Source organism: Meriones unguiculatus, chromosome 4 (genome assembly GCF_030254825.1).
Source record: "Meriones unguiculatus strain TT.TT164.6M chromosome 4, Bangor_MerUng_6.1, whole genome shotgun sequence".
NCBI classification, from domain to species: Eukaryota; Metazoa; Chordata; class Mammalia; order Rodentia; family Muridae; genus Meriones; species Meriones unguiculatus.
This window is the reverse complement of record NC_083352.1, coordinates 81265722-81283250: the sequence shown is the minus strand read 5'-3', so window position 1 is coordinate 81283250 and position 17529 is coordinate 81265722. Positions and strand designations below refer to the sequence as shown.

Below are 17529 nucleotides of genomic sequence, written 5' to 3'. Positions count from 1 at the left end.
AACTTAAAGGTGGAAGGTTTACCTGAGCTAGAACTCCAGGTTACAATCCGTCACTGCAGAGAGGTCACAGCGGCAGGAGCTTGGGGCAGCTGCTCACATCACACCCACAGTGGCAAGCAGAGAGCAGTGTGTGCACACGCTTGGCGCTCACTCATCACTGTCTACTCTTACACTCCAGAACCCAAGCCCCAACGTAGCGCCACCCACCTGCAGGCTGGGCCTTCTCCCCCGCAGCTGCGCGCAGGTCATCCTGCTCCAGACAATCTCCCCTCGAGAGTCTCTTCCCAGACGATTCTAAATTGGGTCCAGTTGACAATAAAACTAACCGGCATCTCCGGACGAGGCTCCTAGGACCGGGATGCTGCGATCTTTGGGGGCCATAATTCAGCCTGTATCACACCCAGGTCCCAGAGGACAGAAACAGCTGCATTCTCTGCAGTCTTGGACACAGCGTCTTCCGGAGAGGCGGGCTGCACCGGTGCGAAGGACACACTATTGGGTTATTGTTTAGCTCTACACTTCCGCTGCTACCCCAGCTGAAACAGTTCAGAGAGCTGTCATGGGCCTCCCTTCTGACCCGTGCTCCAAACTACACTTATTGTTTCACCGGGGCTGTCCTACACGCTGACGCTCCAAGGCGACTCCTTTCATAGCCCGTGTCCGAATTCTTGCCCCCAAATAGCCACACAGGTCCTCTTACTACCCTTCCTGTTTCCTTTTGCCCCAGAGCATGCCTCCCCATTTTATATGTTTCTTTTGGGGAGTAACAGGTTAGGACAGAGTCTCACTCTGCAATTCAGACTAGGCTCAAACTCACAGCAGTCCTCCTGCCTCAGCTCTGTAGGGTCTGGGTTACGGGCATGCGCTATTCTAGACCAAATGAGCCCTTAGTAGGGCCTCACGTAAACATTTGTTCCCCCAAATTATGAAGTGGTTTATTCTAAAATGTAAGTCTTTTCATTTGATTATGGGGGGGGTACACATTCATGGTGTGTGTGTGGGGGGGTGAGAGGTCATTCCACTGTGTGGGCTCCAGGGATGGAATTCATGTAGTCAGACTTGGTGACAAGTTACCTGTTAGCTCTTACTCACTGACCCTGTTCTAGGCGACACCATGGAGAGGTGATTCAGCATCTCACTGGCCCTGTGACAAAATCTTTAGCTTCTATGTCAACATATATAAATCTTATATATCAGTACAATGGTCAAGCGTTTGCATATAACCAGAGTATGTTCTTCTCACAGATTTTAATTAATTGAAATTTGAAACATGGTATTGCTCAGGTTAGCCTGGATCTCACTATATGACCGAATCTAGCTTTTCTGGTAGTCCTGGTAGTCCCCCTGCCTCAGCTGCCAAAGCATCAGGATTATAAGCACGCTCTAGCGTGGCTAGTTCTCTCTGTGTTTTAGTTTCACTCTGCTGCTGTGATAAAATTACCCCAAGAAAAGGCAACTTAAAGGAGGGAATGGTTAATAGCTTACACTCCCAGGGGTCAGCCCTTGTTTGCCCGAAGCTGAGGCAGGAACTCCGGCAGCCCATCACATCGCGCCCACAGTCAACAGCAGAGGAAAATCAGCACGTTTGTGCTCCTCGCTTGCTTGGTTTCTTGGTTGCCCTCAGTCAGCTTTCCTAAGTCCTGTCCACTTCAGGACTGGGCACAGTGGGGCTTGTCTGTAACCCCATTGCTGCTGGGGGCTGAGAAGACAAGATCCCAGAGGCCTCCTCGTCAGCCACTCCAGCCAAGCTAGTGAGCTCCGGGTTCAATGAGAGACCCAATCTGAAAGGAAAGGAACAAGGCAGACAACGACTGAAGACGACACCTGATGTTGACCTCTGACCTCCACATGCAGGCACACATGTGTGCTTGTGCAGCCCCTCCCACACTCACACAGAGAAATGTGAACCTCTCCTCCCGCCCCCAAGGCACATGGAATGGAGGCGGGGCTTCAGGAAGGCAGACGAAAGTAAAGGTGGGCACCATCAATTCACCCCTACTTCCTCAGGAGCCAGGCAGGCAGGGCAGTCCCGGCAAGCGTCCCTTCTACCAGGCTCTAGTGAGGATCAGAAGAGGAATGGAAGTATTGCCACTGGCTCAGAGGGGCTCCCACTGGACCCCTGCAGAAGTCTACCCCAGGTGGACCTCGGTGAGGCCAGCACAGTCTCCTCCTTGCTTTCCCTCAAATGGTGTTTCGAGGGCAAAGCCTCAATGTCAGCTTCAGGTTCAGAGTTATGTGTCCGCTCCTCAGGCCTTGTAGCTAGTGGAAAATTTCTTCCAGACTGTGGCAGTCAATAGGTGCTCAATCTTACTTTGGGTTTGATTAAGAGTCTTCATCTTTCCCAGACCTGTTACTGCCTCCCAGGGGGTGGGACTGGAGCGTACTGGCAGAGACCAAGCCATGAACTGAAGCCAGTCCATCTCACCTGAACTGATGCCCAGCAGGGTTGAAAAATACAACACACCTGCCGTTCTTTTCTCGTACCCTCATGTACCTGCCAAAGGTGCTGTATTAGTAGCATCTTCTCTCATTGCTGTGACGGAATAGCCGAAGCTGAAGGAAGGCGGGGTTGGTTGTGGCTCACAGTTCAAGGGTGGCAGGGAAGGTGTGGTGGCCGGTCACGTTGCATCCACAGTCAGGAAGCAGAGAGAGACAGATGCCTGTGCTCAGCTCACTTCCTCCTTTCTGGTCAGTCTGTGACCCCAGCCCATAGGATGGGGCTGCCCACATTCAGGGTGAACATTTCCTTCTCACTTAAATCTTTTTTGGAAGTGCCCTCACAGATACACCTAAGGGAGTATCTTCTAGATGATTCTATATCCTATCAAGTTGACAGTATTAACCACCACAGACATATCTGAGTCCAGATAGACCCTATGTACAACCCTAAATAGTCTCAGGACCAAACCCTCAATTCCCTCATCCCAGTCACCTGGCTAAACAGTTTGGCTATAGGTTTCATACGAATTTGTCTCATTGTTGTTATCAGTAGAGGAATATTGTGGCTTAAATTTCAATGTCCCCCACAGGCTTACACATTTGAACACTTGGTCCCCAACAGGTGGCGCTGTTTTCTGTTTGTTTGTTTGTTTGTTTGTTTGTTTGTTTGTTTGTTTCTAGCTGTGCAATCTTTAGAAGGTGGCACTTGGCTGGAGGAAATGAATCACTGCAGGGCGGGCCTTGAGGTTTTACAGCCCAACCTCATGTCTACTCTCTGTTTCCCGGGTGTGAACACAATGCTACCTCCAGGTCTTGCTGCTCTGCCTGCCACACCATGATGGACTGTGCCTTTGAACTGTGAGCCAAAACAAACCCTTCCTTCCCTGAGTTGCTCCTGTTCGGTATTTAAAAGTAATAACTACAGACAGATGTCACAACTCTCTTCCACTTCAGGCTCCTTGTTTAATGCTTCATGTTAGGGGAACCTTAGGGGCAAGGGAGCTTCTGGATGCTTCTTTGGCTGTTCTGGAGTTTCCTGCATTTCTACTCTGGAGGTAGACTTGTAGCAGAGGTGTCTGTAGCGCTGACGGGAGGTGTCCAAGGATGAAGGGAGGACTGCAGGATGCAATCATGGGGATGGAATGGTCTAACTGGTGCTCAGGGTGCAGTTTTTAAAAAGTCTGTCCTTGTTATGTGAGGTAAACATACAAGGTGGCACAGCCATGCATGTGGGACTTGGCTACCCCACGGCCTTATAAGTATGCCCAGACTACAGGTTGCTATTTTTTATGTTAATCTACTTTTATTATTATCATTTATTATCATTTATTCAATTTGTATCCTGGCTGTGGCCCCCTCCCTCATCTCCTTCCAATCCCACCCTCCCTCCCTCTTCTCTCCCTATGCCCCTCCCCAAGGCCACTGATAGGGGAGGTCCTCCTCCCCTTCCATGACCCTAGCCTATCATGTCTCATCAGGACTGATAGCATTGTCTTCCTCTGTGGCCTGGTAAAGCTGCTCTCCCTTCAGGGGGAGGTGATCAAAGAGCCAGCCACTAAGTTCATGTCAGAGACAGTCCCTGTTCCCCTTACTAGGGAGCCCACTTGGAGACAGAGTCTATGGACTACATCTGTGCAGGTAGATATCGGTGACATAAGCAAATGTCTCCTCACCCCTGAGAGGGAGCCCATGACAGACCAAAGACGCCACCAAAGACTAACCTGGTGATGTGATGAGCTCACGGGGTTACGTCAGGAGTATGTGTGATGTGTGTCTTAGAACACATGTATGACTCAAAAGAAGCTGTATCACCAAAAAGCCCACCTCAGCATGAGTGACAGCACATGGCAGCCTGAGCCCTGGAGCTCTAGGACAGGCTCCTCCAGGCAACTGTGATGATCAGAGTCTCCCCTCCCCCACCCTTGTACCCCAGCATCTGTCACCAGGGGACAGCTTCTATAACCAGGGGAGCTGGCTCCTAGCATCTTGTGAGTTCCTGCTTCCCCAAGCATGTGATGTTTGTTTTCTTGCTGAGTCTCATGAGCTTCCCGAGACACCCCCAACCCCGACTTCCTGGAGGAAGTGTTCTCATTGAAGGAAATTACTATGTAATGGTAGAATGGCATCTTTTTAACCAGGCAGAGGATAGAACAGGGGTATAGAATATTCCAGAACTTATTTGACCCCTTTCCCCCCAACTCCATCAAGGTGAATTAAACTGCACTATGAAATGCATTCCACACCTCTGAAAGTGGAAGATTAACCTAAAATCTGGTCAGGGAAAGATGTGGTCCCCTGCAGTGTTGGTCCCAGTGGGAGTTAGAAAGGGGGAAGACCTCACAGGCAGCCTGTGGCGAGCCTCAGGCTTTGTCCTTTTGGTGCCCTGGCTTTCATCTTGTTGAGAATTCCGAACTTCACTGTGCCCAGGACCCCCTGAGGCTCCTATCACAGCAGGAACGGGAGTTCAATTTCTCTCCGTCACTGTGAGTCTCCACTGGAAGTCTTCCTGCAGAAGATACTTTCCCAGGCCTCCTGATGGATTGGTGGGGGAGGGAAGTATAGTTAGGAAAGGGAGGAAGAAGAAATGGAAGACTGACACTTACCATTTAACAATCATGTGTGATGCATCCATGTACTCGGGTCTCGCCACTGAATTAAAGGCGTCCATAGCTTCCAAGGGCTGACGCTGCACAGACAACTTGCAAGCTAGACACGCTGCTCGAGCCTGTAATCCTAGCATGAGGGAAACTGAGGGAAGAGAATACCAAGAATTGGAGGCCAGTCTAGACTTTTAGAGGGCTTTCTAGGAGAGCCTGAGCAAGATCTTTTCTCAAACAACCAACCTAGGGGTGAGGCTGTAGCCCAGGCTTGCCTAGCATACACAAGCACCGGGTTCAACCTCCAGTCCCATGGACACTGGGCAGGGCAGCGGTGCTGGAAACTGAAGAGCCTGGAGTGAGGGTAGACAGATACCAGAGCTAGCTAGCTAGCAGCCTCACCTATTTGGCAAGGTCCAGGCTGGTGAGAGATTCTTGAAAAGGAAAGGGGGAGTGACAACACCTGAGGAATGACACCCAACATTGTTCTCTGATCTCTGTAGATGTGAGCATGCACACATGTGCACCTACATGCATGTGCATGCCTATACATGCATGTGCATGCATGCGCTTGCACACACACACACACACACACACACACACACACACACACACCTACCTCTCACTTATGTCCTAGAGAAAAAGAATTACTCGCCATTGAAAATTAAAAGAGGGCTGGAGAGATGGTTCGGAGCACTGGCTGCTCTCACAGAGGACCAGAGTTCATTTCCCAGCACCCACACAGCAGCTCACAACCCTCTATAACTCCAGTCCTAAGGGACCTAGCGTCCTCTTTTGGCTTTTGTGGGTATTACATTTGTTTGGTGCATAGACATATATGCAGGCAAAACACTCATATGTATAGAAAAAAATAAATAAATAGGATGTTCAAACTGTATTAATAAAAAATAAAAATAAAACTGAATCAAGGGGGAAATGGCAGGCCATTCAAAGCCTTATGATATCTCTTCACAGTTTTAATCTGAAAATATGATGTGTGAAAAGCGTTTTGGGATTTAACAGTGGGGAAAAAGGACAGAGGGCAGGGGGTGGCTCAGCAGGTAAGGGCACTCGCTGTGCAAGCATAAGGACCTGAGTTCGAGTCCCCAACACCCACATGGAAAAATGTGCGTGTACCTATAACCTCAGCTTTGTTGGGGGGGGGGCAGGAGGATCCTGGGTTTGCAGCCTAGCTCCAGGCAGTGATAGAGCACAAGAAGAGATAACCTTCTCTGGCCTATGGGAATGTGTACATCCACACACACAGGCAATCAACCACATATTTATGTGGAAGAAAAACATAAAAATCATGACACTTTGGGGCAAGAAAAGTACTAAAATTCCAAGAGTATACACAGAACCAAATAGAAGCACAGGATTGGTCTTTGACTCAGCCAATAAGAAGCAGAATGGGGGACTCAAGGGACGCCTCCGTGGTAAAAGCTAGTTGCCGCTCTTTCAGAGAACCTGAGTCCAGTTCTCAGCACCCAGATCTGGACACTCACAGCCTCCTGTAACTCCATCTCCTGGGGCTCTGGTGCCCTCTTCTGGCCTTCATGGGTACTGTACACACTCAAACACACATACACACATTCATACACACATTCATACACACACAGACACACACACACAGAGAAGGGGCGTGGGGCTCAAGCACATTACTGAAGAAATGGCACAATGGTTACAGCATGCACTGCTCCTGCAAAGGAACTGAATTCAGTTCCCAGCACACACATTGGGTGCTGCACAACCCTCTGTCACGCCGACTCCAAGAGAGCCAGTGCCCTCTTGTGGACTTTGAGAACACCTGAACTCATGTACAGACACTCACACATTCACACACACACTCATACACACTCACACACACGTGCATGCACATATGTATGCATAAATAAAAATAAAACGTTTAAAGAAACAGAATGATCTATGCATGTCAAGAGAAAAAAGAAAATGTATAGTTCAGAACACAGGCATGAAAGTTATTAGGGAAGAGATGAAATATATGGAAAAATAGGATAGACAGCTAATTAAGACTAATTTGTATGCCAGAGGACAAACTGAACGAGAACAAAGGAGAAACAGTTGTCAAAACGGTTGCAGGAAGCACACAGGAGGCAGAACACTGTGTTGTTATAAAAAATGAAAAGCCTTGGCTAAGCTCAAGCCGAGATTAATGCAGAAACATATGTCTAAATGTGGCATAGAAACTTTATCTTCTTTTATCTCTAAAGTAGAGAAATATTCTCACTGGTGTTGAAGAATAGACAAAGAATAATGAAAGACGGAAACGTGGGCCACTCACCCAACCTCAAAAAGAAGGAAAAATCAACTCAGCTTTCCTTCAGTGTGTTTCTCTGTGTGTGTGTGGCTGCACCAAGCAGGGACACTTTACTGACCAAGCTATGCCCACACCCCCAGCTCAGGGATGAAGTGGGGACATCTGTGCAGTTCTACAACGTTGTAACAAACTAAGTTTCTATCACAGGACAGGGCAGGAAGAAATGTATTGTAGGGGCTGGAGAGATGGCTCAGGGGTTAAGCGCACCCGCTGCTCTTCCAGAGGACTCAGGTTTGATTCCCAGAAGGCACATGGTGCCTTACAGCTGTTTGTAAATCCAGCCCCAGGGAATCCGATGCCCTGGCCTGCCCAGGCATTGCATGCACGTGGTACACAGACAAACATACAGATGATATACCCATATATTTAAAAACCAAACCAAACAAAACAAAACAAAAAAACACAAAAACACATGGCTCATTATTTTTAAAGGTATTGTGAAAAATATAATGTATTGGGCCAGAAAAATGTTTCAGGTAGCAAAGGCTCATGCTATCAATCCTAGTGCCCTGAGTTATATCTCCAGGACCCATATGCTAGAAAGGAGAGAATTAACTCCTCCAAATTGTCCTGTGACTTCCACATGTACGCCCTGGCACATGCACATGCATGTACATAAACATGCTAATTAACTAACTGACTAACTAACTAACTAACAATAAATAAATAATGTTAAGATAATGTTAAGATCTCCCAGGATAGAGAGATGGCTCAGAGGTTAAGAGCACTAGCTGTTCTTCCAAAGGTCCCGAGTTCAATTCCCAGCAACCACATGATGGCTCATAGCCATCTACAGTGAGATCTGGTGCCCTCTTCTGGCGTGCAGGTGTACATGCAGGCAGAATACTGTATACATAATAAACAAATAAATCTTAAAAAAAAAAACTCTCAGAAGAGGTAGCATTCACAAATGCTTCACTAGCATCTGTCTTTAAAAGTTCTCTAGCAGATGATGATAGCCATGTGAGTACCGCTATTGCATTTTCGTGGATATATTGCCATTCTGGTCATTGTTGGGGTTCATAGGTGTCACTGCTGGATAGGACTTTCAACTAGCCTGTGTACCCTGTAATACTTTCTGGTACTGTGGAAGCTAGATTGTAGGAATGAGGTCTCAGATTAGAGCTAGATGGAATATCCTGAGTCCCATGCCCTAAGTAGATAAGGTTCCATGTAACCCAGACGGGACTCAGACTCACCATGTAACCAAGGATGACCTTGAACTTCTGATTATTCCAGGGGCTGGGATTTCAGGTGAGTACTAGGAAAACGGTTTGTGTGGTACTAGAGATAGAACCAAGGGCTCCATCCATGCTAGGCAAACACTCTCCTAACTGAGCTGCATTCACACCCAAATACAATTTGTTTTACACATGAATCCTGTTTTCCTCTCTAGACCCATGCCTGTGAAACAACACAGGGAGGTTAGGAAGCAAAGGAGGACATCAGCTGTTGTTCTTCAGGTACCATCCACTGCCTGGAACTTGTCAAGCATGCCATCGTGGCTGTAGCATAATCACACAGAAGGAAAACGAGCACATTTGCACTAGTGCCAGATTAGACCTTGAAAAGAAAGCGTAAGAAATGTCAGGAAACATTTGGCTAGTTTGTGTTGATTGAAGAGGTGTCCTGACGATGTGCGCCAGAGGCTGCTCACCTGCCGGGCTCTGTGACCTCAAAGTGCTTCTCCGGGTATCTTCATGCCTCACACACTCTTCCCTGGGGTTGTCGCCCTTCAGGTGACTTTTATTGTCAGCCCGACACCAATGACTTCCAAATTCATGTCATTAGCCTGTCATGTCTACATGCCACACCCTTGCTGCTTTGTTGGGACTGTCACTTTGGGAGCGCCAGGGAACACACCCAAAATTTGACTTGTCACTTCTAAGTCAGAGGGGAAAAAAAAATGAGAGCTGAGAGCGTACAGGAAAGCATATCAACCTTCGGTCCTCTGAAAGAAAATGAGAGAAGAATTGGGGAGGGGTTTCCTGGAGACATGGCTCATCACTTAAGAGCACTTGCTGCTTTTCTAGGGGACCAGAGTTTGTTTTCCACTACCCATACCGGGTAGCTCACAGCCACCTGTGACACGTGCCCCAGGAGACACAAGGACCTTTTCTAGCCTCTGTGGATAACACACACAACACACACGCATACACAGAGAGAGAGAGAGAGATGATAAATTCTTCGAAGAAAGGTAAAAAGAAAAGTTATACTTTTCTAAGTAATTTTTTTTTTAAAGTGGGCAGGCCACAGTGCTACAAGATTGTGGCTGGCATCTGAGAGCAGAAGAGGGACTCTGGGATGCTAAGTCTCACAGAGGGGATAATTATTCTTCTAAGCATGGCTTCAGCTGAATCAGCTCTCCTTGGGGATAAACTCCTGGCCAGGTGATTGACAGGCCAAGCTGGATTGGCCATTAAGTGAGGATACAATAGCGTATAATAAGGTGGATAGCTTCAATATAAAGTCTCTACTCAGGGCCAGAGGTAGATTTCACTCGTTTTTATTTTCATTTATTTATTTTTGGGTTTTTGTAGACAAGGTTTTTTTGTGTCTGTCTGACTGTCTGTCTGTCTGTCTGTCTATCTGTCCTGGAACTAGCTCTGTAAACTAGGCTGGCTTTGAACTCACAGAGATCCACCTGCCTCTGCATCCGGAGTGCTGGAACTAAAGACATGTGCTACTCTTCTTTTTTAAGTTAATTTTTTTTATGTTTAATTACATCCTTGTATGTGTATGCACTTGAGCGCAGTGCCAGCAGAGGACAGAAGAGATTATCAGCCCCCAGGAGCTAGAATAACAGGCAGTAGTGAGCCTCCTCACACGGGTGCTCTGTAAGAGCAGTTTGTACATGCTTAACAGCCAAGCCTATCCCCAGCACCCAGGCCTCCTTCCTTTGACCAAGAAGAAGCAGCTCTGTCTTATTGGACCTCAAAATAGCCCAAATACTTCCATGCTTTTATATGGTAATTTAAACCCTAAGTAGGAGCTGGTTGTGGTGGGCACACCTGTAATTCCAGCATTCGTGGAGGCAGAGGCAGTCAGATCTCAGTGAGTTCAAGGCCAAGCTGGTCTACAAAGTGAGTCCAGGACTACACAGAGAAACCCTGTCTCGAAAAATAGATAGATGGATAGATAGATAGATAGATAGATAGATAGATAGATAGATAGATAGACAGACAGACAGACAGACAGACAGACCGACCGACCCTAAGTAGGAGGAAGTCTGCTGTTTACCTTTGTGATGTTACCCTGGGAATGGATGTAGACAGTCAGGTTTATCCTCTGTGGCCTCAAAGGCAAATGTAATAGCTTTTAGTACTTTTGTGGTTGAGGGGCATCAGCTGGCAGAGGCTGTGTACTGGTAGAAAATACCCACCTGCAGTCATGAAGAAAAGGGGAAGAAAGAGACTAGAATTCTGCAGTTTTCCTAAGGCGGGTGCAATTCTCTTGAAGTAACCAGAGGACCTCCTAGCTCACTCTTCCTCTTGAAATACTCCCACACTGCCCAGTAACACAAAAGGCGGCAGACCACACCTTTAACACTTGAACCTAGGTTTTCCCAATCAGTGGACATGCCCATGCTTCTACGCCATGGGTCTTGGAACGCCCGTTCTCACCATCTCTTTCTCTCCTCCTGATCCTAGGGTGTTCTAGTTTGCCTTCACTGCTGTGATGAAAACACTCGGACAAAAAAACTAATTCATAGGAGGGAAAGGCTTGTTTTAGCTTATACTTCCAGGTCATAATCCGTCGTTGAGGAAAATCAGGGTAGGAACTCAAGACTAGAAATCTGGAGGCAAGAAGCACGGAGGATGCTGCTTGCTGCGAGGCTCACGCTCCGCTAACTGCTTTTTATACCGCCTGAAGCTTTAGCGCAGGAAGTGGTGCCGCCCACAGTGGTACCATCAACTAAGAACCAGGACAGTCCCCTGCAGATAAGCCCACACATCAGTCTGACCAGGTGATTCCTCAATCAAGGCTTTCCTCTCAGACCACTCAGATGACCCTAGCCTGTGTCCAGTGGACAAGCTTGCTTGCTTGTGTGTGTGTGTGTGTGTGTGTGTGTGTGTGTGTGTGTGTATGTGTGTGTGTGTGTTTAGGTAAGAGGATTTCCTCTCTTTTTCCTCGGGAACACCATCCACCTTGATTTTTTTTTTTTCAAAGAGGTTTTTCTCACTGGCTTGAAGCTCACTAAGAAGACTAGGCTAGCCAGCCAGAAAGTCCTTGGTATCCTCCTGCCTCTACCATGTTGTCTTGAGCTCCTGTCCCTGCCTCTCCAGTGCCAGTATTATGAGCACAGGCCAGCACCCATGATTTATGTAGTGCTGAGGACCCAGGGATTTGTGTGTGCTATGTGAGGGCTCTACCAACTGGGCAACCTCCACAGCCGCTGTGGCACAGTCAGTCTTGAGAGAAATTTTTAAATGTGGTCTACTGTGCATAATTACATGCTAAAAATAATGAGAGGCTTGTGGACAGTTCTCTAAAAATAGCACTAAATGCTAAAAGTAACTCAAGAAAACTGTGAAAGCTGAATCGACGGGTCATCATGGGAGAAGTACCTATTGGTATCATGTCCCTACTTTATAGTGATTTCATTCAGAACTTTAAGAGACAGGTACCCTGACAATATAGACGACATATGGAACCCAGTTTCCCAGCTGGGTTTGTTTAGGTGTTAGTACCCCATGTTAGACAGCCATGTGTCACTGAGACAAAACAGTCAAGAGATGTTGCTGTAAGGAGGGGAGGCTCTGTCTGAGCTCAAGGCTGAAGACAATCAGTCCATGATCCCCTGAGTGTGTCTATATGAACTGAGGTGATCCTAGAAGAGAGTGGCAGATGAGAACTACTCACCTCATGATAGCAGAGAGGGGGGGGGGGGAGTCTAAGGTCTTCAAAGACACACTCTCAGTAACCTGCCAATCAGGACCTGCCTCCTAACCACCTATTCAGCTATGGACTCATTAATGGATTAATCCACTGATAAAGTCAGCACCTTCATGATCCAGTCTTTTCCTAACAGCACAACTAACTAGGGACCACGTCTTCCACCCATTGCCTCTGGGATACTGAGGCAATTAATCCACAAGTCACAGTACATCTACCCCCACCACCATCTCCCGGTGCGCTCATGCTTGCGCACTCGCGCGCGCGCGCGCGCACACACACACACACACACACACACACACACACACCACACCCTGGAACTCAATGTATAGACCAGGATCTCAAACTCAGAGGTCTGCTTACCTCTGCCTCACCCCCACCCCGCTGCTGGGATTAAAGGCATGCACCACCATGGCTAGGCACATCACAGTATATTCTAATGACTGGGAGAATCAGATAGCCAAAACAATGGAGCCAGAGACTGTATCTTCAGTTCCCTTCCCCTAGTATCTGGGAATTTTTTTTTTTTTTTTTTTTTTTTTTTTTTTTTTTTTGCCTAGTTTCTGAATGGCAGAAATCTCTTAAAGTGGTATAATTTTTTTTTCCAGGCAGCATTCCACCTTTTATATTGGTCTTCCAAGAAGCAGTGACTCATTTTTCCCCCTAAAGAATCTGTTTGACGTCAACACTACTCATCTCTGACCATGGCAGAGAAGCTGTTCTGGCTTTATTATGTTCCTATGATAAAACACTTGGACCAAAAGCAGCTTGGCTAGGAAAGGGTTTATCTGGCCCCCGCTTCCAGGCCACCATCATTCATTAAGGAAAGTCGGGGCAGGAACTCAAAACGGGAACCTGGAGGTAGAAGTCATGTCTGAGTGCTGCCTCCTGGCTTATTCACAGGCCCAACCAGCTTTGTTACGCAGCCCAAGGCCACCTGTCCATGGAATGGTACCACCCACGGTGGTCTGCGCCCCTACAGACATCAATTAACAACCAAGACCACGCCCCACAGGTGTGCTGATCTGCTCTCAGCACTCCCTCAACTGGGACTCCCTTCTCAGGTGGCTCTAAGTTGTGTCAAATTGACAGTTAAACTTAGCTAGGCCAGGATCCCAATTTTCGTACCAGAATTATTCTCCTCTGCGTTCTTTATGTCCCATTACTGCACACAGGTTGCTAACACTCATCATTTATCCAATGTGAAGAGCCATTGTACCCAGCTCTGTGTCAAATTCACCCTCGTAGTCACTAAGCTATAATGCAGAAAACACATCCAAGATATGAATGCCCATCTGTTACTCTGACTCATACGGGGCTCTCAAACCCGAATCATCTCGATTTTCTCAGCAAGTTTTAGTAGCTCACTTTAATTCCCTAGAATGAAGTACACACTTCTCAGATATTTGAAAAGACGGGGAGGAGAGAAGAAGACTTGCTTTCGGCGTTGGGTGGGCTCCTGTAACGAAGGCCTTACGGCATATTCCATCACAATGACAGGAAAACATGCAGGAGAAATCACATGGTAAGACACAGTGAGAAAACGGCCCAGAGATCAGGCTTTTACAACAATTATACCAGTGGAGCTGGGGAGATTTCTCAGCAGTTAAGCCAAGTAAGCAATGAAAAGCAGAGTTCAAATCCTCAGAACCCAGGGATATGCCCGGTTGGCATGGCAACACACCTGTAATTCTGACTTTGGAATGAGGAGACAGGTGATCTGGCAAGCTGGCTAGCTAGAAGGACTAGCCATGTTGGCAAGCTCTGAGTTTGACTGAGAGATCCTGCCTCAGTGAATCAAGTGGAAAAGCAATGGAGGATGACTTCAGACATCAACTTTAGGCCTCCACAGGGGTGTGCACCCCTGTACACACACACACACACACACACACACACAACTAGAAAAAGAAATTACTAAGAGCTACCTTGGAACTGAGGCACCCTTCAAGAGCAACACCTTCAGTGACCTAACCAGCTACCAGGTTCCATCTCTTTTTAAAAAATATGTATGTTTAAATTATCTGTGCATGTATGTGGTTCTGAATATATGTATGTGTGCCATGTACATGTAGGAGACCTCAGAGACCAGAAGAGAGAGTCTGATCCCCTTTGGCTCACGTTCCTGGCAGTTGTGAGCCATTCAACATAGATGTTGGGAACCAAACTCAGGTCCTCTGAAAAAAACGGAACACGTTCTCAACCGTGGAGCCATCTCTCTAGCCCCAGGACCCACTTCTTAAAAGTTTCTACCTCAGCACCACACCACTGAGTGTGAGGTGGGGTGGGCAGCAAGGGGAGACCACATTCAAACCGCAATAGACATGTATCATAATGAAAGCAAAATCAGAATGGTTCCCTTAGAAGAGCATTTATTTTTTTTATTTTTATTTATTTTTTATTTTTTGGAAACATGTGCATTGTTCAAAGTGGAAACACAGGATGAGTGTTACCGGTTTCTTGCAAAATGACAGACTTTTAGAAACATGTGGACTCTCTGAAGTATGCTGCCATACTATGTGGAAAGTTGATGGCAGATGGCTGGGTGATGATCAGCCCAACTAGCAAGAGGTTTCCCTTCCTTGTCTCCTGAATCAGAGGCTGTATTTCACTCACTGCATCCCCAAGAAGACCACATCTATGCTTGCAGCTGAGCAGGGTGGCAAACTGCTCATCTGCCCCCACCCCAAGAAGCTGAACGTTTCTTAAAGGAGCTTTGGGGTGTGCTGACGGCACTCCAGCTGAGCTCAGCACCCTGTTTTCACAGCCCTCTTCATGTCCTCTCTCTCCACAGTTTGACATGCAGAGGGTCACTCTGGAAGAGCTGAAGCATATCCTGTACCATGCCTTCCGGGATCACTTAACGATGAAGGACATTGAAAACATCATCATCAACGAGGAAGAGAGTTTGAACGAGACCTCGGGGAACTGCCAGACAGAGTTTGAAGGAGGTGGGTGTCTTCCTGGGTGCCTCCACATGCCCCAGAGTTACCAGTCTACAGGACAAGAGGCATCCTCGACCCCAAGTGTAAAACATTCAGCTAATAGGTCAGCTTGGGGAAGATACCGTGGCTTCTTTAACTCTGCTTTATGTTTTCATTTCTGCTTCTTCCTCCTTTCATTTTTCTTTTGTGTGTAGGGGTTAGGGGCGTGTACACATGTGTGTGTAGGCATGTGTGAAACGTGAAAGCGTGTGTGCCAGTGGAAACCAGACATCAGTGTTGGGCATCTCCTCTACCGATTTCTGATTTTGTGAGCCGGGATCTCTCAGTGCACCTGCAGCTCACTGTTTCGGTGAGACCGGCTGCCAGGGAGTCCCTCCTGCCTCTGCGGGTTACACTTGTTAGGTACCCAGATTTCATGTGGACACTAGGGATCCAACTCAGGTCCTCATGCTCTACAGCATGCGCTTTAACCAACAAACACAGAACCATCACCCTAGCCCTCTGCTCCCTCTTCCTCCTCCTCCTGTTCCTCCTGCTCCTCCTCTTTTTCTTCCCCTCCTCCACCTCCTCCTCCTTATCCTTGTTCTCCCCCTTCTCTTTTCTTCTCCTCTTCTTTCTCCTTTTTCTTCCTCTTCCTTTTCCTTTTCCTTTTATTTCTCCTCCTCCTCCTCCTGCCATTCCTCTTCCTTCTCCCCCTTTCTGTTATGTTGCATTTTGTTGCTGCTGCTACATTTGGCTCTTTTGAGATAGGGTCTCTATATGTAGCCCAGGCTATACTTACTCTTTTGAACTCACGATCCTCCTGCCTCATCCTCTAGATTGCTGAGATTACAGACCACACCGCCATATAAGGCTCAGAGTTAAAGTTTCAGAAGTTCTTGTAAGGACCTTGTCCTTCCTGAGGCCATTTTGAGTCTGGGGTTGGCTGTGTGGCTTTGTGGCAATTGGTCTTTGCTTGGTGGAGGCTAGCTGCCTCAGGAATGGTGGAAGGAGCCCACTGAATCTGTCAGCAGACTTGGACAAAGTTCATTGGCTAATTGAATGACCTTGGGCAAGCTGTGTAACTCCTCCGTGTTCCCTCATCTACATATGTCAGGATAATTATATCTGCTCCACAGAATCCCCCGGAGAGGATAAGCTCTGGGTTTTTCAGATGCATTGACCAGAAAGAGCTTGGGGGCTGAGCCCTTTCAGCAGCCTAATCAAAGGGCTAACGGAAGAAATGAGAGTCATCTGAATTCAAAGAAGACACAGGAAGGGCCAATTTTTCATGGGCTCATGAAAAAAACAAAAACAACAAAACTACACAAGGGGGAAAGCTTATCTCCCAGTCACTAAAGAGTTCCCAGAAAGCTAAATAATTCTGTCCCTCTTCCAAACTTTGGCAATCAGCTGTTTGGGCAGCTGGAGAGGTGGCTCAGTGGTTAAGAACACACACCCACGTTTGGGTCCCAGCACCCACAGGAGGTGGATCACAACCACCTGTACCTCCAGGGCTACAGTGCCCTCCTCGGGACTCTGAAGACACCTGTACTCACGTCACACACACACACACACACACACACACACACACACACAACTAAAAATTATGTTAGAAGAAAACAGCTGTTCTAATGAACAGGGAAATCGATTTGCTTCAACTAATTAAAATATCATAGTTAGCCATTGGCCCCTGAGACTTCTTAGAGGTTAACTTTTAATTATTTTTGTGTGTTACTTTTATAGTACTGAGGTGAGGGTGAGCCCGAGATCCTGCATGCTAGGCAAGTGATTTACCACTGAGGTGCAGTTTCGGCTCATCTCTTCCTTTTTCCAACGTTAATTTATTTATTATGTGGCTGTGGATGGTGCGGGGTTGGCTGGGTTGACACGTAGGCTGTGGCACACATGTGGGGTCGGAGGGCAGCTTGTAGGAGTTAATTCTGTGCGTCTACCACATGAGACTCAGGTGGTCAGCCTTCGTGGCCAGAGCCTGCACCCCCTGAGACACCACTGATCTTCGCTTTTTGAGGCAGGGTCTTGTTAAGCTCCCCAGAATGACATGAAGCTCACTGTAGCTCAGGGTTGCCCTGAACTCGAGATCTGCCTGCCTCCCTCTCCCCAGCAACTGCTATTACCATTTGTACTACCAGACTCCACTTATTTTCTTTTTAAGTGTATGTGTGTGTTTATGTATATATGCGCAGGCTCATATGTGTGCAGGTACATGTGTAAAGGTGCATGTGTGTGTGTGTGTGCATGTTGAAATGTAAAGGCCAGAGGTAACCTTGGCTGTTGTTACAATAGAGTCCACCTTATTTTTTGAGACAGTCTCTTA

The 17529-nt window shown here is 47.3% G+C and overlaps 1 protein-coding gene across 5 annotated transcripts in view; it reads left to right on the top strand.

The window, feature by feature from the left end:
* Caln1 (calneuron 1) overlaps positions 1-17529 on the top strand; it is a 444621-nt gene that overhangs the window by 406454 nt on the left and 20638 nt on the right. For all 5 annotated transcript variants that reach the window (XM_060382256.1, XM_060382257.1, XM_021657008.2 and 2 more), the window contains one exon: positions 15062-15218. In XM_060382256.1, the coding sequence (XP_060238239.1) occupies positions 15062-15218 (157 nt within the window). The remainder of the gene's footprint in view (positions 1-15061; positions 15219-17529) is intronic.